This window comes from Tupaia chinensis, unplaced genomic scaffold (assembly GCF_000334495.1).
Source record: "Tupaia chinensis unplaced genomic scaffold, TupChi_1.0 Scaffold141293_1, whole genome shotgun sequence".
Taxonomy (NCBI): Eukaryota; Metazoa; Chordata; class Mammalia; order Scandentia; family Tupaiidae; genus Tupaia; species Tupaia belangeri.
Genome location: NW_006201156.1, coordinates 342,609 through 360,188, shown reverse-complemented (window position 1 = coordinate 360,188; position 17,580 = coordinate 342,609). Strand labels below are relative to the sequence as shown.

The 17,580-nt window shown below is 62.8% G+C and overlaps 3 protein-coding genes across 6 annotated transcripts in view; 1 reads left to right on the top strand and 2 right to left on the bottom strand.

The window, feature by feature from the left end:
* Positions 1-477: 477 nt before the first annotated feature.
* ULK3 (unc-51 like kinase 3) lies at positions 478-7,106 on the top strand. 4 transcript variants are annotated; one of them, XM_006163027.3, is made up of 16 exons: positions 478-690; positions 1,221-1,358; positions 1,443-1,563; positions 2,369-2,473; positions 3,112-3,255; positions 3,452-3,534; positions 4,030-4,185; positions 4,301-4,406; positions 4,607-4,647; positions 4,797-4,899; positions 4,979-5,043; positions 5,123-5,201; positions 5,270-5,310; positions 5,641-5,688; positions 5,843-5,909; positions 6,034-7,106. In XM_006163027.3, the coding sequence occupies exons 1-16, from the start codon at positions 589-591 to the stop codon at positions 6,048-6,050; spliced, it is 1,416 nt and encodes a 471-aa protein (XP_006163089.1). In that variant the 5' UTR covers positions 478-588; the 3' UTR covers positions 6,051-7,106. The 4 variants fall into 4 exon arrangements, with proteins under 4 accessions (XP_006163089.1, XP_006163091.1, XP_014437415.1 ...); XM_006163029.3 differs by having other exon boundaries at positions 1,218-1,358; XM_014581929.2 differs by lacking the exon at positions 6,034-7,106 and having other exon boundaries at positions 1,218-1,358; positions 4,607-4,651.
* Positions 7,107-10,983: 3,877 nt separating this feature from the next.
* Positions 10,984-15,539, bottom strand: CPLX3 (complexin 3). The gene is made up of 3 exons (XM_006163026.2): positions 15,290-15,539; positions 13,930-14,017; positions 10,984-12,019 (listed from the first exon to the last, which is right to left on the bottom strand). Exons 1-3 carry the CDS (start codon positions 15,451-15,453, stop codon positions 11,795-11,797), a joined length of 477 nt encoding a protein of 158 aa, XP_006163088.1. The 5' UTR covers positions 15,454-15,539; the 3' UTR covers positions 10,984-11,794.
* A 685-nt stretch (positions 15,540-16,224) lies between these two features.
* The window catches only part of LMAN1L (lectin, mannose binding 1 like), a 14,153-nt gene continuing 12,797 nt past the window's right edge, over positions 16,225-17,580 (bottom strand). Inside the window, exons 12-13 of the mRNA XM_027766153.1 lie at positions 17,366-17,493; positions 16,225-16,484 (exon numbers count right to left, since the gene is read on the bottom strand). Coding sequence (XP_027621954.1) covers positions 16,370-16,484; positions 17,366-17,493 — 243 coding nt within the window. The 3' untranslated portion in view covers positions 16,225-16,369. The remainder of the gene's footprint in view (positions 16,485-17,365; positions 17,494-17,580) is intronic.

The following is a 17,580-nucleotide window of genomic DNA, read 5'->3' as shown; positions in this document are numbered from 1 at the left end:
CTCCTGGAGCAATTTAGGTGCCACCTGGCTGGTCGAGCCCCTCACCTCTGTGGACGGTCCCTTTCCTCAGAGGAATGAAAGGCAGACAGAAGGCCTGGAGAAGGCAGCGTGGCCTCTTCCAGAGGGAAGAGGCACGGTCACATCTCAGTACTTCCAGAGCTGCTGGTCTTTGGGGGAGATAACGGGGTGGGGGGGGTGGGGGGGTGGAATATCCTCCCTCCAGCCACATACCTGCTCAGCTGGGCTCCTTCTGACTTCCGGGATACTTTTCGCACCTTGGTAGAATTCCCTGGGTTAGCAGCGTCTGCTGTCCCCGCCCGCAGCGGCCTCAGGGTGCCCAAATGGATCTCGCAGAGACGCGGATCTGCGGGCACCTCGCGCGAGTAGAGGCAGGGCAAGCGCCGGGGAGGAGCCTTAGGGGCGGAGCCTCGCCCCCACTGGCCCCGCCCTGCGAGCCGCACTTCCGGAGGGCGGCGCTGGGGGCAGCGTGGAGTCCAGTCTCTCCGCCCGGTTCTCCCCGCTCCGCTCCCCGCCGGAACCCGGGCTAGCAACCAGGAAGCTCCTGGCTGCGGGCACCGGGCAGGCGGGATGGCAGGGCCCGGCTGGGGCCCCCCGCGGCTAGACGGCTTCATCCTCACCGAGCGCCTGGGCAGTGGCACGTACGCCACGGTGTACAAGGCCTACGCCAAGGTGGGTGTGGGCGGGCCTCCCGGAGGGGCCCCTGGGCCCGCCATCCCGGAGCAGCCCCGTGGTTGCCGCCGGGGAGACCAGAAGAGGATTGCGGGCTGGTAGGCCCAGGATGCCCGAGCTCCCTCGGCGGAGCAGGTCGGAGCTGACCGCCGCTCCGAGGTCCCCAAACACACATGTACACATCGCTGCTTTGTCTGGAGGGGCAGGTGCAGACCTGGCTGTCGCCTAGGCTGTCAGGGACTGAAAAACGGGCTCAAAACGGAAGCTGCCCGGTGGGCTGGGAGGAGCCTGGGCCGGCTCTGCAAGGCCGGACCCAGTTAGGAGGCGGAGTGGGCCCCGAGCGCTCAGCGCAGCCTCATGGGCGCCCGGGAATGCAGAATGCGGAGCTGATTACTGCGCGCGGCTCAGAGCACCCAGGCTGGGCTGGAGAGCCAGGCTGCCGGTGTGGAAGGAACCGGCAGGCCGGGAGGGGACAGAGGGAACCAGAGCCCTTCCAGCCAGAGCCCCCAAGTCTCCTGTCCCCTCAGAAGGACACTCGCGAGGTAGTGGCCATAAAGTGTGTGGCCAAGAAGAGTCTGAACAAGGCATCAGTGGAAAACCTCCTGACGGAGATCGAGATCCTCAAGGGCATTCGACACCCCCATATCGTGCAGCTGAAAGACTTCCAGGTGCGCGCCTGGGGTGGGGCCGCCCCCAGAGGCGGCTGGGGAAGGGACGCTGGCTTCAGGCTGCCTCTCTGCCTCTAACCACAGTGGGACAGCGACAACATCTACCTCATCATGGAATTCTGCGCAGGGGGCGACCTGTCCCGCTTCATCCATGCTCGCAGGATTCTGCCAGAGAAGGTGGCTCGAATCTTCATGCAGCAGTTGGGTGAGAGCCTCTGACTTTCTCATGTTCTCTGCCCCTCCGCCCCCACCCCTGCCCCAGGTGTAGAACCCTGGCAAGCCTCGCAGTGGTCTCCTGCCCAAGAGAAAAGGAAAAAGAAAGCTGTCTTTCCCTCGCTGGTGGTGGTTTGGTAGCATTCGCTTGTCTTCCTGCAATCAGTGGGACTGAGGTTCTCTTCCCCCTACACACACGTACATGCACATACATGCACATGGGATCGGGGTCGCTGGCTGGCCTGCTAGGGTGTCCTGCCAGGGTCCTGGGACCCTCCCCAGCTTGGATTTTTATTTTCTTATGAATTATTTATTTGAGACCAGCAGATGGCGTCATGGTTACATTGCTGGACTCCCACGTGGCTAACCACTGGATTCCCACGTGGCCAGCAAGTTTGTGTCCCAGAGCCAGAGATTTGACACTCATGCCGGGCACATGTGTGTGCATGCCCCATATCCCACAGTGAGAATGGAGGAGAAGGGATTGAAGCATGGCCATACCCCCAGGGGGTGATTTTTCACTTTCTGTCTCACTCTCTCTCTGTCTCTCTGATGAGCGTACACGCCCTATACCGGAGGAGGAGCGAGTTGTGAAGTGGCAGAAGGGAGGGAGGCGGACGTTTCAGGTGGGGCTGCAACCTCTTAGAAGTGTCAGGAGCCTGGTGCTGGCCACAAAGCATTTCTGGACCAGCCAGGCCAGAACATGCAAGTGGAAGAGACGGGCACAGGCCTGGGAATGTGAAGGCCAGGTGACAGACGTCCCCTCTGACCTGTCTCTGCACCCATCCTGCCCCCAGCGAGTGCCCTGCAGTTTCTGCATGAGCGGAACATCGCCCACCTGGACCTGAAGCCACAGAACATCCTGCTGAGCTCCTTGGAGAAGCCCCACCTGAAACTGGCAGGTCTGCGTCTGGGACGGGACGGAGGCTCAGGGAGGGTGCAGACACCTCCGGTGCCAGGGCTCACCGCACAGTGCTGGCTGTTGCGGGGCCTTCTGTTGAGTCATCACACAGGGACAGGCCGGAGGTCAGGGCCCGGCCCCATCACCGAAAGGGGCCCACCCTCAGGCTGCCTGCACTCAAGTCCCCTGTGTGTGGGTAGAGTCAGGGCTCAGCCTGTGGCCAGGTCTGGGGCTCTGTCTGGGGACAGTGCCAGGGTTCAGGGTGTGATGCTGATCACACAGCCTTGGTCAGTCGTCAGGATTGGGGTTCAAACTGACTCAGTCTGTGGTGGCATGGGAAAGTAGGGGGCCAACAGAACTTGGATGAGAATTTTCTTGTGCCAGGGGCCAGAGGGCATGGTATAAGCCAAGCTCTCTGGGAGAGTGCAGGGCATGGCATGACCACATAGCTGTGTGGCCCGGTGGGTTTCAGGGGGAAAAGGTGTCTGAGGACCATGTGGGATGTGCACCCCAGGAGAGGGTGGCCACAGACTGGGAAGCAGCATTGACCCTCTGAGTCTGGAAGTGGAGGGGCCCTCCAGGGCTCCCAGGCCAGCACGGCCATGTACCTGAGCCCTGCCATCTGGCTTCTGCCTACAGACTTCGGCTTCGCACAGCACATGTCTCCGTGGGACGAGAAACACGTGCTCCGCGGCTCCCCCCTCTACATGGCCCCCGAGATGGTGTGCCGGCGGCAGTACGACGCCCGCGTGGACCTCTGGTCCGTGGGGGTCATCCTGTACGGTGAGAGCCTGTCCCCCCTCCTGGGGCCAGCACTGCGCGTCCTTGGGCAGGCCCTTGGGGCCACTCCCTAAGGGCCTGGTGAGGCTGATTTCTGGCCCAGCCCCTGCTCTGAGGGGTGGTGGGCCCTGCCCGAGGAATGAGTCAAACCAGGTTCGACCCACCCCCTGCTCACAGCCCCTCTGTCTCCCTCCCACAGAAGCCCTCTTTGGGCAGCCCCCCTTTGCCTCCAGGTCATTCTTGGAGCTGGAAGAGAAGATCCGCAGCAACCGGGTCATAGAGGTGGGTCTGACAGGGCCCTGGCAACCGTAGGGGGCAGGGGGAGTCAGGGCCCTAAGGTTCTGGACCTCTGTCCATCTGTACAGTCTGGGGTGCAGGCACTGAGCTCCCTCCTGGTGGTGGGGCCTTATAGAAGTCGAGACTCTGTCTGTCCCAGGGACCCAGATCAGCCCCCGGCAGGCAGCAGGGAGCCTGCCCCACAGAGCATAGGCGGGCTTCTGTGAGGAGAGCCCACGGCAGAGCCAGGCCAGCCTCCCCAGAAGCGTAGTCCAGGGGAGGGCTGGCCCCTAAACAGGGCTCTCCAGCAGCCCAGGGTCCCCCTGAGGGCCTGGGCAGGAGCCTGGCCTCTGCTGACTTTGTCACTGTCACCGTCTGCAGCTGATCTTGTCCTCTGGGTCTCAGAGCTTTGCCTGAGGGGCTGAGGGTTGTCCTGACAGGTCTCTGGGCTGGGGGCCGAGGTGTCAGAGCCCAGCATGACCTGCCCCCCACCCGGCCCAGCTCCCGCTGCGGCCCCCGCTCTCCCGAGACTGCCGGGACCTGCTGCGGCGGCTTCTGGAGCGGGACCCTGGCCGGCGCATCTCCTTCCAGGACTTCTTCGCCCACCCCTGGGTGGACCTGGAGCATATGCCCAGTGGGGAGAGCCTGGCACGCGCGGTGAGCAGGCCAGCAGGGATGGGCGGGCGAGGGCCGGCTGGGGTCTCACCAGGCAGAGTGGCCGTGGTGTCGGGGAGGCAGGGAGGCACCTGACCCCCGCCCTGCCTGGCCCCAGACCTCGCTGGTGGTGCAGGCTGTGAAGAAGGACCAGGAGGGTGACGCCGCGGCCGCCCTGTCTCTCTACTGCCAGGCCCTGGACTTCCTGGTGCCGGCCCTACACTGTGAGTGGCCGAGCGCGGCCCCGGGCACAGGGTGGGCCCGCGGTCCCTGTGGAGGACGGATCCAGGAGTGCCCCATCTGGGAGCTTGTGGGAGAAGCAGAGCCTAAACCCAGAATGCAATGCTTTGGGGGGTTCCGGAGGGTTCGGTGTGGGCCGGGGTCCCCCCTCCCAGATCCCTCACACACGCCCCACCTTCTGCAGACGAGGTGGACACCCAGCGGAAGGAGGCAATTAAGGCAAAGGTGGGTGAGTGAGAGCCCCAAGAGCACACCAGTGGGGGTGCAGGGAGAGGACGAGGCCCTGGGGTTTCCGGGGACTGGCTGTCTTCACACAGGAACGTCCCCGGATGTGCTCACAGCTGGGAGCAGTCACTGACCTGGCCCTCCCACAGGTGGGGCAGTACGTGTCCCGGGCCGAGGAGCTCAAGGCCATCGTCTCGTCCTCCAACCAGGCCCTGCTGCGGCAGGGCACCTCTGCCCGGGGCCTGCTCCGAGGTAGGCGTGGGTGCCCGGCCATGGGGCAGGCTCCCCGGGGAGACGGACTGCTCCCCTCACCCTGAGCCTCTCACCGCAGAGATGGCCCGCGACAAGCCACGCCTCCTCGCTGCCCTAGACGTGGCTTCGGCTGCCATGGCCAAGGTGCGTGCCCAGGGGGAGGGTCCTGGGGCAGGGAGGACTCCGGTGGGGACCGCAGCCCACCTGTGCCCCGTCGCTGCAGGAGGAGGAAGCTGGCAAGGAGCAGGATGCCCTGGACCTGTACCAGCACGGGCTGGGGGAGCTGCTGCTGCTGCTGGCCGGTGAGGCCCCGTCACCCTGCCCCGGCCCTGGCCACTGCCCGACCTCACCACGTGCCCTCTCTTTACAGCGGAGCCCTCAGGCCGCAGGCGGGAGCTGCTGCATGCTGAGGTGCCCACCGGCTCAGGAGGGTTGGGGGCTCCCTCCTCCCCTTCTAATCTGCCCGACAGTGGGGATCTCTTCCAACTCCCTCTGGGTGTTCTGAACCTCAGCGGCCCATGCGCCATCAGGGCTAGGGTGCTCAGGTTGGGCCACGAGATAGCCGGGATCAGGGAACCCAGCAGCAGGCAGCCAGCTGGGCGGTGCAGTCAGGAAGGCCTCCCGGAGGAGGGAGAGCAGATAAGGGACTGCATTGGGGCAGAGGGTTCTGGAGAGCCTGGGGTGAGGAGGAGCCCGGTTTTGATCCCCATGCCCACCCGTGGGCATGTGCTCCCGTGGCAGGTTCAGACCCTCATGGCTCGAGCTGAGTGCCTGAAGGAGCAGATCAAGGTGGGTATGGCTGTGCGGCCTGTGCCAGCCCTCCGCCCCACCCCCATGCATCTCCCTCTAGACCCCATCCCAGTCCCGTCTCCACACTCCTGGTTCCCAGGGCTGTCGGCCTCTGGCTGCCACTAACCCTGCTTCGCCGTGCCCACACCCACAGATGAAGGAGTCTCGCTGGGAAGCGGATTCTCTGGACAAAGAGGGGCTGTCCGAGTCTGTCCGCAGCTGTGAGTCCTGCCCTGAGGGCTGACCCTCCACGCAGGGAGGGGTGGGGTGGGGTGGGCTGGGGGCAGCCCTGGGACCTGCTCAAGTGCTGCAGACCGGGACTGACCCTCCCTGCTCCCCACACAGCCTGCACCCTGCAGTGACCCAAGGACGCCTGGACTGACCGCAGGCCCCAGGAGCGGAAGGGCGTACCCCAGGCTGGTACCAGGAACTCCACAGCTCTCTGCAGCCCAGGGAGCAGGCTTCTTAGAGGGGCAACCTTGAGACCCCCGAGCCCCAGGGTCCTTGACCTGGGGGTCTCCACGTGTCCCAGCCTGCTTCGTGTGCCAGGAGCATTAGGTCTTGGCAGGGACTCTGGGAGGACAGTATTTCCCCATGAGACCTGTTACGTGGTGGCCTGTCCACTGGGTCCTGAGCCTGTCCATTCTGGGGCCTCGAGCATCGGCCATTTCTGCTCTGAGAAGGCAAGGGCCCTCGCGGGGCACTGCTGCTCCTGCCCACACCCCGCCAGCTGGCAGCTGTGCCCTGACCCACCCAGCCTGGAGCCCTTACTCCCTCTTGCTGCCCTCATGCCTGGAATGGGCACTCGGAGGCCCCTCAGGGACTGCCCACCCCGTGGCGTGCACACCACCCCACGGAACTCACCAGCCCTCTGGGAACTACCTTGCTGTCATCTCAGGACTCGAGACAATCCACATGAAATCAGTCTCCCACGCCGGGCAAATTGAGAAGCCCACGCCTGGTCCTCGCCCTCGCCCGGGGGCACGGGGAGGGCTTAGTCATCTGCACCTCCTTTTCTCTCTGGGGAGCACCCCATCCTGCAGAGCGGACCCTGTGCCAGAGCTGGAGTCCAGGAGGGGGTGCTTGGGGACTGCCCCAGCCCCTCAGGCTTCAGGGAGGCAGGGAGGGAGAGCACAGCCCCAGCACAGCCCCGTGGCAGGTCTGGCCCAACACTGCCGCTACCTCAGCGTGTGACCCCGGGCCAGCCCCTTCTGCATCCTGGGCCGGGGTCTCCCCGCCTCTGCCATGGAGCTGCTGAGCCTCGTGGTGGGCGCTCGGAGGACAGCGGGAGTTTGGCTAGGGAGGGACGCAACACCTACAGCTTTCCGGGGGGTTCTTTTCTAAAACCAGAGAAGCTGCTTTTGAGACTGGGTGTAGAGAACGCACCTCGCTGTTTCTTTATTAAATTATTTTCTCTACTCGTGCATGTCTTCTTGCCACAGAAAAAACAGGAGAGATGTCCCCTGTTCACAGCCGGGGAAAGAAGGTCCCAGGAAAAAAGCTGGGGAAACCGAGGTAGGCCTGGGAGATCTTGGGGGAGTCGTGATGGCCACACCTGCCTCCTGCCCTCAGACCTGGGGATCCCATCACCTGGGAATGGGGGCACAGCCTGGGGCCAGGAAAATCTCTGCCCTTCTCTGCTCCAAACTAGGGGTGCAGTCCTCTGAACTGCTCTGCCCTCCGCACCACACCCTTCCTGCCCAACAGGGTCCCCTGGGCTCCCACCCCCTCACCAGGCCAGTGAGTGAGCAGTGCCCAGCTTGCCAGAGGGGCTCATCAAGGGTGCCTGTCTCTTACACCTCCCTCCACAAACAAAACAAATGAAACTAGATACTTCTCCCCCTCTGAAGAGTAGGATTTGTTCCCACCTGTCACCTCAGACACTCCGAAGGTGTCCACAGCAGGGCACCTCTTCCCCAGCGATGCTCTGGGGCCCCAGCCAGCTCTGTCCTTCCTCCCCTACTCAGTGCCCAAGCTCAGAGCCAGCACCAGCCCAGCTGAGGGGAGCCTCTGTCGTGCAAGGGACCAGTCCTGGGAGCAGCAGAGAAGGGACGCAGGCGTCCCTGTGCCCAGCCTGCCCTTTCTTTGGGACCTGGGGAAGGACATAGAATTGGTTCCTGCAAGTCAGCTAGGCTCTTGTCCCCAGAGGCCAGGTTGCCATCCTAGCCCTGCCTGAGGCTGGGGCTCGAGGAGGTCTCACACGCACACTCGATGCTGGAACCCCCAGACAAACGCAGGAGCAGGGAATCAGACACTGCCAGCCTGTAGATGCCCAGGTACAGGCGCACTCCGACGCGCAGGAGGAGCAGCTCCTGCACACAGCCAGGCACCTCCCAGTGCGGCCCCCAACAGGCCGGCCCGCCCTCCCCACCCGCACAGGCTCTCCCCCACCCGCACAGGCTCTGGGCCAGCCATGCCTGGCGGCTCTGGGACTCCCCACCCCCACCCCGCCCAGGGGCTGCGGGGTGGAGGACAGAGCTCCAGCCTCACAGCCTGCGCGTCAGCTGGGTCAACAGGCGCCGTCAGCAGCTCGGCTCAGCCAATGAGCACGCCCCAGCTGTCCCCAGTGCCTGCCGGGCCTCCAGCGGCTGACGAGGGACCATCTGGCTGTTGGGGAAAGGGAGACCTTCAGTGCTCCTGAACCCGGTCACCCTCCCGACACCTCGTTCTCTGCATCCCTCTTCCCGAGCTGCTGGATGGGGGAAGGCAGAAGGGGACCAGAGGCTCCCTGGGGGAGGTTCCCTGAGTTCCTTTGCACTGTGGAGCTCTGAGGGTGGGGGTGGGGCTCCCAGCCCTCCTGCCCCCCTCACCCCAGTGAGTATGTACAGGTGGAGGCAGGGGCTCACCAGCTTTGCAGATTGCCTGCAGGGCAAGGAGAAGTGGGGAAGCGGGGTCTGGAGCCTCAGGTCCACGCTTCGGTGCCGGGGCGGCATCAGGGGTGTGTTGGTGGCAGTGGCTTTCTTTGTGGCCTCCCACGCACCAGGTAGATGGAGGACGCAATGTCTTCAGTAGGAAGCAGAAGCTGGGTGGGGAGAGGAGGGCCTGGGGCAAGTGCCAGGAGGGCTCCAGCGTGGTCGCCCCACAGAGGGCTGCCCCTTCGGGGATCGCCATGCTCGCCCTCTCTGCCTTTGCCTCAGAATGGGCTCCTTCTGCCCCTGCGCCTCCTCCTCCCATTCCAGGGACAATATGTTTAAGGCAGGGGGACAGGGGTGATCAGGTCCGGCACTCACAGAGAGACCTGGTCTGTCCCACGCTCAGGAAGAATTAGACATAGACACAGGGTAGGTCGAGCAGAGCGGGGACTTTGCTGAAGGAGAGGGGAGAAAAAACAGCTCCCAAGAAGGGGGGGAGGTCCCGGAAAATGGGTTGCCCAGAGGAACTGGGGAGAGGGATCTGTAGCTGGTTCGAGGGGCCTTATTCAGGCTTGTAGGTGGGGCTCACGCATGTGCTCCCCCGCGGCTGGATGAGTCTAGTCGTTCTCCTAATTTTGGAGCGGGCAGAAAGTCAGGAGACCTCGTCTAGAGGCTCTGGGCTATGAAAACTATTTTCCCTCTTCCCAGAAGGCGGGGCCTGGACAATGCCTTTGTTGTGAACCTAAGTCCAGCTGCCCAGGTCAGCCACTGAGCCACACGGCAGGTCTGAGCAGCCAGCCGAACTGCTGCCTCCATCTGCAAACTTAGCCATTTCGGGGTTCCCCTTTGGGCCTATAGCCTAACTATATTTTAGGGTCCTTTTCTCCTACCTCAAATACAAATGGGTCAGGGCCCCTTGGAGTTCCCAGGCTGAGAGGGGAAACAGTGTGGGGTTTAGGACCCTCACCCCAGGCCCGGAGCAGCCCTGCTGTGACAAGTTCGATGCATGCTCCCCTAGACCCTGCCTCCCCGCCTCGGCTCTGAAGACCGCTGAGGGGGGACGGCTGTCCAGCCCCATTAGGCAGAAGGGCCTGGAGGGTGCAGCGCTGACGTGGGTCTCCTGGCTGCCAGCCTGTGCCCCACACAGCCTGGGGCTCTGACCAGGTCTCTTCCAGCTTGGGGGAAGGTCAGGAGGGGCTTCGGCCAGAGGCCACTGGCCATTCCTGGGGCAGTCTAGGAGCAGGCGAGAGGTCCAGGCCCCTTCCCGGATGCTCAGAGGGCTGGGACCCGGTCCTGGGCCTGTATGCCTCCCTACCTTGCCCTCCCCTGTTCTCTACTGCCCAGGTTTCATGTTCCTCATTCTTATTTTACAAAGGAGGCCTAATGGAAACTTGCCCTTGAAACCAAACCCTCAGGTGACCGCGGCCTGTGAATCTTGGCTGGCTCCCCACAGGCAGTGCCTAGCAGTGGGAGGGGCCCCAGACCTGCACAGCTGGGGCGCGGGTGGAGGAGCACTCAGGCTGGCCTCCGACACCTTCCTGCCCGGCCCCCGGGTGGCAGCTCACAGAACCTCCAGGTCAAGGCTGCTCAGGAGGTCCACGTTGATCCTTGGCTGCACCTACACAGGCATGCTTGGTGGTACAAACCTGTGGTCCCAGCTCACTGAGGCTGGGGCAGGAGGTTCAGCACCTGTCCACATGTAAAAATACCCCCCCGATGCTTTCTCTCTCATTGAAAAAAGAAATGAGTTTCCAGTTACTGATAGTTATCACATACAAGGGCTTTAAAAAGGGTTACCCTTTGAAACATGTGTTGTTGTCTGACTGCAGGGAGAGGGCTCTTCATTTTACAGGCGACAAAACAAGCTGAGAGAGGAAGTCGCACAGCACTGAGGCAGGCAGGTGGCATGATGGTCAGGGCGCTGGACTCCCACACGACCAACCGCAGTTTGAGTCCCAGACCTGGCTGCTTACTTTCCCACCCCCCCCCTCTTTCTCGTCGTCTCTCTCTGGTCAAAATGAAACGTAGGAATAGTGGTGGTAACAAATACAAGGCGCACGGCACTGCTGGGCTGGAACACGGTCGCCCTGTACATGCTCTACCTCCCAGACGAGAAGGGACAGCCGTGACGCCCCAGAGGCCCCACTGCCCGCCGTATCTCCCCATGCAGCGGATGGCCAGACCCTCCTCAATACCCAGCCTGATCCAGATCCAGGCTGGACTCTGCTCCGACTCAGACCCCACCCTTGCCCAGGTGCTGAGGGTAGAGCTTCGACATCCTGGGGCTGGCGTGGGGAGGGCAACAAGGAGACGCCCCAGCCCCAGCTGGGTGTCCCCGCCATCTGAGGAAGCAGGTGGAGGACCCCCCTTCCTGGGTAGGCTGTGGGTGGGGCGTGAACTCTAAGACTCCAGGGCTCAGTAAGAAGAGGGAAGTCAGGCACGTCACTTGGGATTTTTATTTTTCATTGAGCGACAACACAAGATTCCGGCTATGGAATCCAGAGAGAGTTCTACGGGAACGGAACAGAAAGCGGCTGGGCCCTGGGCCCGGAGAAGGCCTGGAGCTGCCTGGGCTACTGTGTGGTGCCAGCTCCATCCTTGGCACTCAGCCCCTCACAGCTTCGCTCGGTTCCCGGAGCCCGAGGTGGCAGACGCTGGAGGCTGTGGCTGTAGCGGCCGCCCTGCCTACGGAGGGGTGTGGGCTTGGCTTCCAGAGCTGACAGACCAGGCTGGAAAGTGCTAGAAACTGTCCAGTCCATCCCTACTCGACAGATGATGAAATGAGGCCCAGAGGAGCAGCAGCTTTCAGCATAGCAAGGTGGAGACTCAAGCCCAGGCCTCCTGCCTGCCGAGGGTGTCTGTCTGAGTGTTTGGATGGAACTTCAGGGGGCTGGCTGCCAGTGCCACGGCACATCTCGGCTTATGTCTCTTACGTGCCAGGGCTGTTCTGCACCCCTGCGGCCTCTCTCTGAGTCTGTCTGTGTGCAGGGACTGGGGCCACGGACAGAGAGAGAGCACTTACTCCCGCTATCTTGGGAGGCCTCCCCAGGCTGAGTGAGGGAGGCCGTGGCCCTGAGGCGCAGGGTGAGGCCTGGGGACTCTGCTCCCAGTGCAGATGGACAGACCAGAAGGCAGGTGTGGGCTAGGGAAGGGCAGGGGAAACAACCCCCAAGTGGGGCATGGGTCTCTGCAAGTTAACCCTCATGTAGGCTTTGCCTTCTGGCCACGCCAGTGGGCAACCCTAGGGGGAGTGGTCACATGACATGGCATTTCTCAGCTGATTGCTTGAGGTCCCCCAGTGTGGCCTGGGCCTTGTCCTTGAATGAGCCGAGGTCCAGGCCAGGGAGGCCGGCCAGCTGCCCAAGGACAGAGGCCCTCTCCTCCTCCTCCTCTGTGTCCTGCTCAATCATCTTGGCCAGCTCCCGGGGCAGCTCCACATCCCCACCGGCCATCTGGATCTGGCTCTCATCGGTTTCATTCTGCAGGCAAGAGGGGGTTGCGTGGGGGTGCTGGCCTGTGAGGACCCAGCTCGAGGTTACGGGGAGGAGGCCTGGACTGGGTTCCCGGCCCTCAGAGATTTAAGCCTCCTGTTCCAACAAACTCAGCCCCAACCCCAAACCCAGGAGCAAGCGTTTGATGCTTGGATGGGGAGACCTCGCACTTCCTTTTTTTTTTTTAGAGATTTTTGCTATAGGGCGCGTGCGCTCGTCAGACAGACAGAGACATAGAGACAGAAAGTGAGAAATCACCCCCCAGGGGGAATGGCCACGCCACAATCCCTTCTCCTCCACTCTCCTCTCGGGATCTTGGGCACACATGCACATGGGCCGGTGTGAGTTTAAGCCACTGGGTCCGGGACTCGAACCACAGTCGACTACACGGGAGTCCAGAGACATAGCCATGATGCTAAGTGCTGGTCCCGAGACCTTGCACTTTCATCCCTAGCCTTTAGACCACCCCTCTTCACCCTGAGATGCACAGGAAGTAAGAGAAACACCGGGTGGCACTGTGGCACCTCGTCGAGGGTCAAGCATCTTTGACTACACTGAAGGCGGTAACCAGTGACAACGCCAGTACCGTTTATCAAACACCTGTTACACGACTGACACTGAACTGGTGCGCTCACGTCCCACAGTGGCCCCGCGAGACAGGGAGTCTCCACTTCCCAAGTGAGGACACTGAGGCCCAGAGCAGGTAAGTAACTCGCCCAGGGTCAGGCGACTCGGAAGAGGGGGTATCTATCAATAGATTCGAACTGATGCCACTGATCCTGGTGGTGCTTGCTCTCTGGATGGCAGCCGCTGAAGGTCGCCACCCTGCCTATGCCTCTGCGGGGGTTTGGTTTTCCAACTCGTGCCCCACCGGAGGCCGAGTTCCCTGATGGCAGAAGTTGGGGCTCAGGTGCTGCGTGCAGGCGTCGCAGGACGAAGCCCATCCTAGCTGGCCATGCAGTTGACAGGCTTTCTGGCCCCGTTTTCCCTTTCAGAGACTTCCAAAAGACTGCTGCCCGTGGGACCGGGTCAGTGTTGGTCGTTGAGTGAACGTGAGTTTCACATACTTGATCTTCCATCTGAGTGGAAGCTCGATGTCAGGGGTGCCAGCGCTGTGTCTACTCCCTGAGTGGAACACAGTGCTGGGAGCACAAGGCGATATTCCGGAGTGGCGTAGGCCCCAGGCAAAGGGGGGGGCGCAGTGCACAGGGGAGCCTGGGAGCCGGGGGTCTCCCGAGACATCTCCCCGAATGCCGACTGCTGGGGCCCTTTGCTCCCTGCGGGCAGGCTCCAGCCCTGCGAGACAGCCAAGCGTCCTGGAGCAGGCAGCTGGGGAACCTAGGCAGGAGCTCAGGTGCAGCTCCTGCACTCACAGGCTCCTAACTTCAGCCAAATCCCTCATCTCTGCGAGCCTCCTGTCCTCGCTGTGGATGTCGGTGAGAACGACCTGGCAGCGTCAGGGTGTGCGTGGGAGGGGAGGTGACACTTGTGTGTCAAGTTGCTGGCACACACAGGGTGCAGTCTGGAAAGTGTGTTCAGAAGCCCTGGGAGCACTGATCCCTGGGGTTAAAACCCCTTCCGGCCTCTTCTGCACCTGCGTTTGCCTGGGCCTGACCTGGGCTTGGGGAGGCAGAGGGTGAAGGAGACGGGGGCCACGGATTGGCTTCCGGAAACACAAACCTGTCGGTCTCCGCGAGGACTGGGCTTCACCTCAGCTCCCAGTCCCAGCCCTCCCAGGCGCTGGTTAACCGCGAATTATTGAAGGAATGAATGAGGCGGAGGAGGATCGCACTGGGCCCTCTGAGTGTGGCTAGCTCAACGCCGCGCCTCCCAGAGTGTGGCGAAGGTCAGGAGCGGAGCTCGGTCCGGGACCAGCCTCGAAGCCCGGGCCCGCTTACCTTGGGCAGCCGGGACTTGTCTCGGAAGTGGCTCCGCAGCGTGGCCCGCTCTGCCTTCCTCTGCGCGAACTGAGCGTCCCGCTCCATCCTGGGAAGCACCGGGGGCGGGGTCACCGCGAGAGTTCGGAGAGGGGCGGGGTCTGCGAGGGCGGGGCGGAAGGGCTCCGAGTCCTGGCCTAGGTTAGTCTTCCGCGCTCTCCCATCACAGAGCGCCTTGCGGCTGCGCGCCCGGCGCGGGACGAGCTAGCGGGGCGGGGGCGTCAGTCGGTCCCTCTGCAGACCTTCGTGGATGTGCCACTCGGTCTTTCCCTCCCTGACACACCCTGCCGTGTGCGGGAACGTATTGAGAATAGACGGTTCCTGTCCTGGCTGCTCGGCCACTTTAGCTATGCCCTTGGGTAAGTCGCTGACCTTCCTCTTCTGTAAAATGTGGCTAAGACTTTGCAACTCACAAAACTGCTATGAGGATTCAGTGAATAATAGCAAACATTTAGTGGGCGCTGAAGAATGAGGCAGCTGCAACACAGCACGCTGCAAGATTGACCCACAGGGGACTGGCACGGGCTGGAGTCCACCTGCCTGCCCGCGATCTGGGGCTGGCTGAAGCTCGGAGTGGATCTTGGCGTCAAGATCCTGTTGGGGGTGTCTGTCTCTCTCTCTCGTGGAAGAAATAAATAAACTGAAAAGAAAAGGAACAAAATAATGGAGACGCGAGCCAGGCGCTATGCCGAAGGGTCCCGTACACTGTCGTTTCATCCTCATTGATAAAATCACATGTTTTACCATCCCCATTTTCCAGAAGGGTAAATGGAGGCAGAGAAAGGTTAAGTAGCTTTGCTAGTTACCCACAGCTACTCAAACGCAAAGCCAGGATCTGAACCAGGCAGCCCAGCTCCAGGGCCCAGCCGCTAACTCCTGGCCCTGCCTGGACAGGGCAGACTCCATACCATGCCTATGGGAGCCCCCATCTCGGCATCTGTCTCCAAGACTCCGACCCCCTTGGATGCACCGCCTGTCTCAGAGCCTCGCTCAGAGGAACCCCAGTTGGAAGACACAGGCGGCTGGGACCAGATCGGATTAAGGGATTACTGGTTTCGTCAAAAATGCACGTGCCCCCCCCCCCAGCCGGGTCGTCTCTCGCCCTGGTGGACCCTCCCCCCACTCGCTCTGGTCCAGAGTACGAAGCTGCAGCGGGTCCAAGCGTGAGACGGGGTGGCTCTGGGGACAGCTGAAAGAGCATCTCCCCACCTCATGCCGTGTCCAGGGAAGCAGAGGAGGGGGCCTGGGGCCTGAGGCTGCCCAGCGGTGTGCCGAGCGGCCGTGGGGTGGGGTCGTTGGAGTCGCGAAGGGCCCCACTCACTTTTCTTCCACCAGTTGCTTCTGATACTCCTCGTACTCCTCCCGGCTCATGCCCTGCGCTTCGGCCGCCGACTTGTCGCCGTCCCCTTTGTCCTCGCCGCCCCCCAGGCTCCCGGTGAGGTTCTTCAGCTGGCCGCCCACCATGGTCTTCACCATGAACGCCATGGTCTTCGCCGGCCCGGGCCCCGGGCGCCTGGCACTGGGCACCGCGCACCGCACACCGCACGTCCGCGCCTACTTCAGCACTAGGTCTCACGGGGGGCGGGGGGCCGCACGGGGCCGAGGAGGCTGCACCACGTGCCCGCTCCCCACTCCCGCCTCCCCCACGTGCCTCCTTCAACGCCGAGCTCCTGGGCACTGCTGACAGCGGATTAGGGCCGCCAGTGGTGGGGTCGCTCCCCGGGGCAAGGGGCTGCGCTGATAACGCGCCCGACCCTGCTCCCAGCCCTCTTGAACCTCCTGCCCTCGGGGCCGCTGATGGCGGGATCGCAGCTGGAGCCAGGTAGCAGCAAGGGGGGCGAAACTCAACCCAGGGCCCCGCCCCGCTCCCCTCCCCACGCACACACCCCCAGCAGCTGCCCAAAGAGCTTGAAGCTGGGAAAGGGAGGGAGACCCGAGAGCCAGAGCAGCGCGGGAATCCCAGCTCCGGTTCTGAGTTTGCCTCTGGCTCCTCCAGGCCTGTCACATGCCTAACCCTGCCGCCCCTGGAGCTGCAGGGGGTGGAGAGGGCTCGTGATGCTGGCTGCGCTGGGCCAGGAGGGACACCGGGAGGCACAGCTCCATGTCCTGGGTTAATCTGGGGACAGCATTACGAACAGTGGTGACTCCCTCTCCCTCCGTAGCCTAGGGCGCGTGGGGATGTGTGTTGGGTCTTCAGGCCCCCTTGCCTGCCCCAGCCTTCTGTGGTCTGTAAATGAGCACATCAAGGCACCGGGGAAGTCACCTTTAATAAAGTGGGAGTGGGAGCCCCCAGAAGCGTAGGTATGGTGGGAGCTGGGCACCCCGAGGGAAGATCCTGGTCAAACCCTCCATCTCCCAGTGCTGCTGGCTGCCCCAGGATGAGAAGCAGCCTTGAGGCAGGTCAGGCACGCATGCCGGGGGTCAGCAGCTGCCTCCTCACAGCCCCCAGGGCTCTGAGCACTCGCGGGGCAGGACTGTTGGCTGGCAGGTCCCGAAGGCTCTTGTCCAGCTCCTGCCTGCGGCCAGAGAAGAGGAGAAGGTCACTTGGGCCTCCTTCAGGGCTTTTGAAACCAAGGTTCACACACTTGTCTCTGACACTGATGGCATCATAGCCACCCCTGCTCTAAACCCTTCGGTGGCCCCTGTGGCCTGCCTCATAGGGCCCTTAAGGTGTGTCTGGGAGGCTCCCCTGCTTGTGCAGGTGTCTGTGAGCATTTCCATCTTGCGCCTTTCAGAGCTCAACACACTTCACCCCTGCAGGACCTCGCCAGCCCACACTGCTTCTCCTCGAGGTTCCACCAACACGGGCTGCCCTTCCCACTTCCGAGGCCCTCAGCACACCCCGCGTCTCTAAGCGGGGCTTGTGCACTAGCACGAACCCACTATGCAGGAGGGTGCCCCCACCGCCCCACCTTTGCAGTTCCCCTCGCCCGATCCTACAAGTCAGCCCTGCCTCTGCTCCCACGGCGCGTGTTTTCCTGCCTCTGCGTCCTTGCCCACGCTCTGCCCTCCGCATCAGTGCCTTTGCCTGGCTTGGCCAGCTGGAAAACTCCCGGACACCTGGAGGGCCCACATCGAATGTCCTCTCCAGGCCAATTCCCTGTCTTCCTAAGCTGGGCCGAGTGTTTCCCTGCACCCCCGTAGCCACCCCGGCCCTGCCCACACAGGGCAACTGCAGTTTCTTGTTCTAACTCGAGGGAGTGAGTTCTGTGAGGGCAGGACCGGTGGTCAGCAGTGCCCAGTGAAAGGACAGATCCTCGCCTGAGCCCTGTTCCTTGCCCATCTGGTAGGCCGGGCAGCCCCACCGTCGGGCCTCGGTGCCCTCTCTCAAATCAAATGGGTATGGCCCAGAGCCGAGACACCAGGCTGTAGGAGGGTCCCGCATGGGAAGGCCCACCTGAAGTGGACGTAGCAGAAGAAGCCTACACTCTGGATCAGGAGGAAGAACAGGAAGAAGCCAGGCTGCAGGCACCAGGGGGTTCCCAGGAAGCGGCCAGATGGGCGGGGGGCCTTGGGGGCCCTCTTCTGAAAGAAGCAAGTCTAAGGTCAGGGTGCAGCTTCTGATCCAGGCGGGGCTGGGGGGGGGGGCCTGGGGACTGGCCCTCTCCCTGT

Excerpts from the sequence above, each read along its gene's own strand:
- CPLX3 (XM_006163026.2), bottom strand. The coding sequence starts at position 15,453 with ATGGCGTTCATGGTGAAGACCATGGTGGGCGGCCAGCTGAAGAACCTC. Across the intron at positions 14,018-15,289 it reads AAGCAACTGGTGGAAGAAAA|GATGGAGCGGGACGCTCAGT; the intron begins GTGAGTGGGGCC and ends GGTGCTTCCCAG. Across the intron at positions 12,020-13,929 it reads ACAAGTCCCGGCTGCCCAAG|AATGAAACCGATGAGAGCCA; the intron begins GTAAGCGGGCCC and ends TCTTGCCTGCAG.
- ULK3 (XM_006163029.3), top strand. The coding sequence starts at position 589 with ATGGCAGGGCCCGGCTGGGGCCCCCCGCGGCTAGACGGCTTCATCCTC. Across the intron at positions 3,256-3,451 it reads CGTGGGGGTCATCCTGTACG|AAGCCCTCTTTGGGCAGCCC; the intron begins GTGAGAGCCTGT and ends TCCCTCCCACAG. Across the intron at positions 5,311-5,640 it reads GGGAGCTGCTGCATGCTGAG|GTTCAGACCCTCATGGCTCG; the intron begins GTGCCCACCGGC and ends CTCCCGTGGCAG.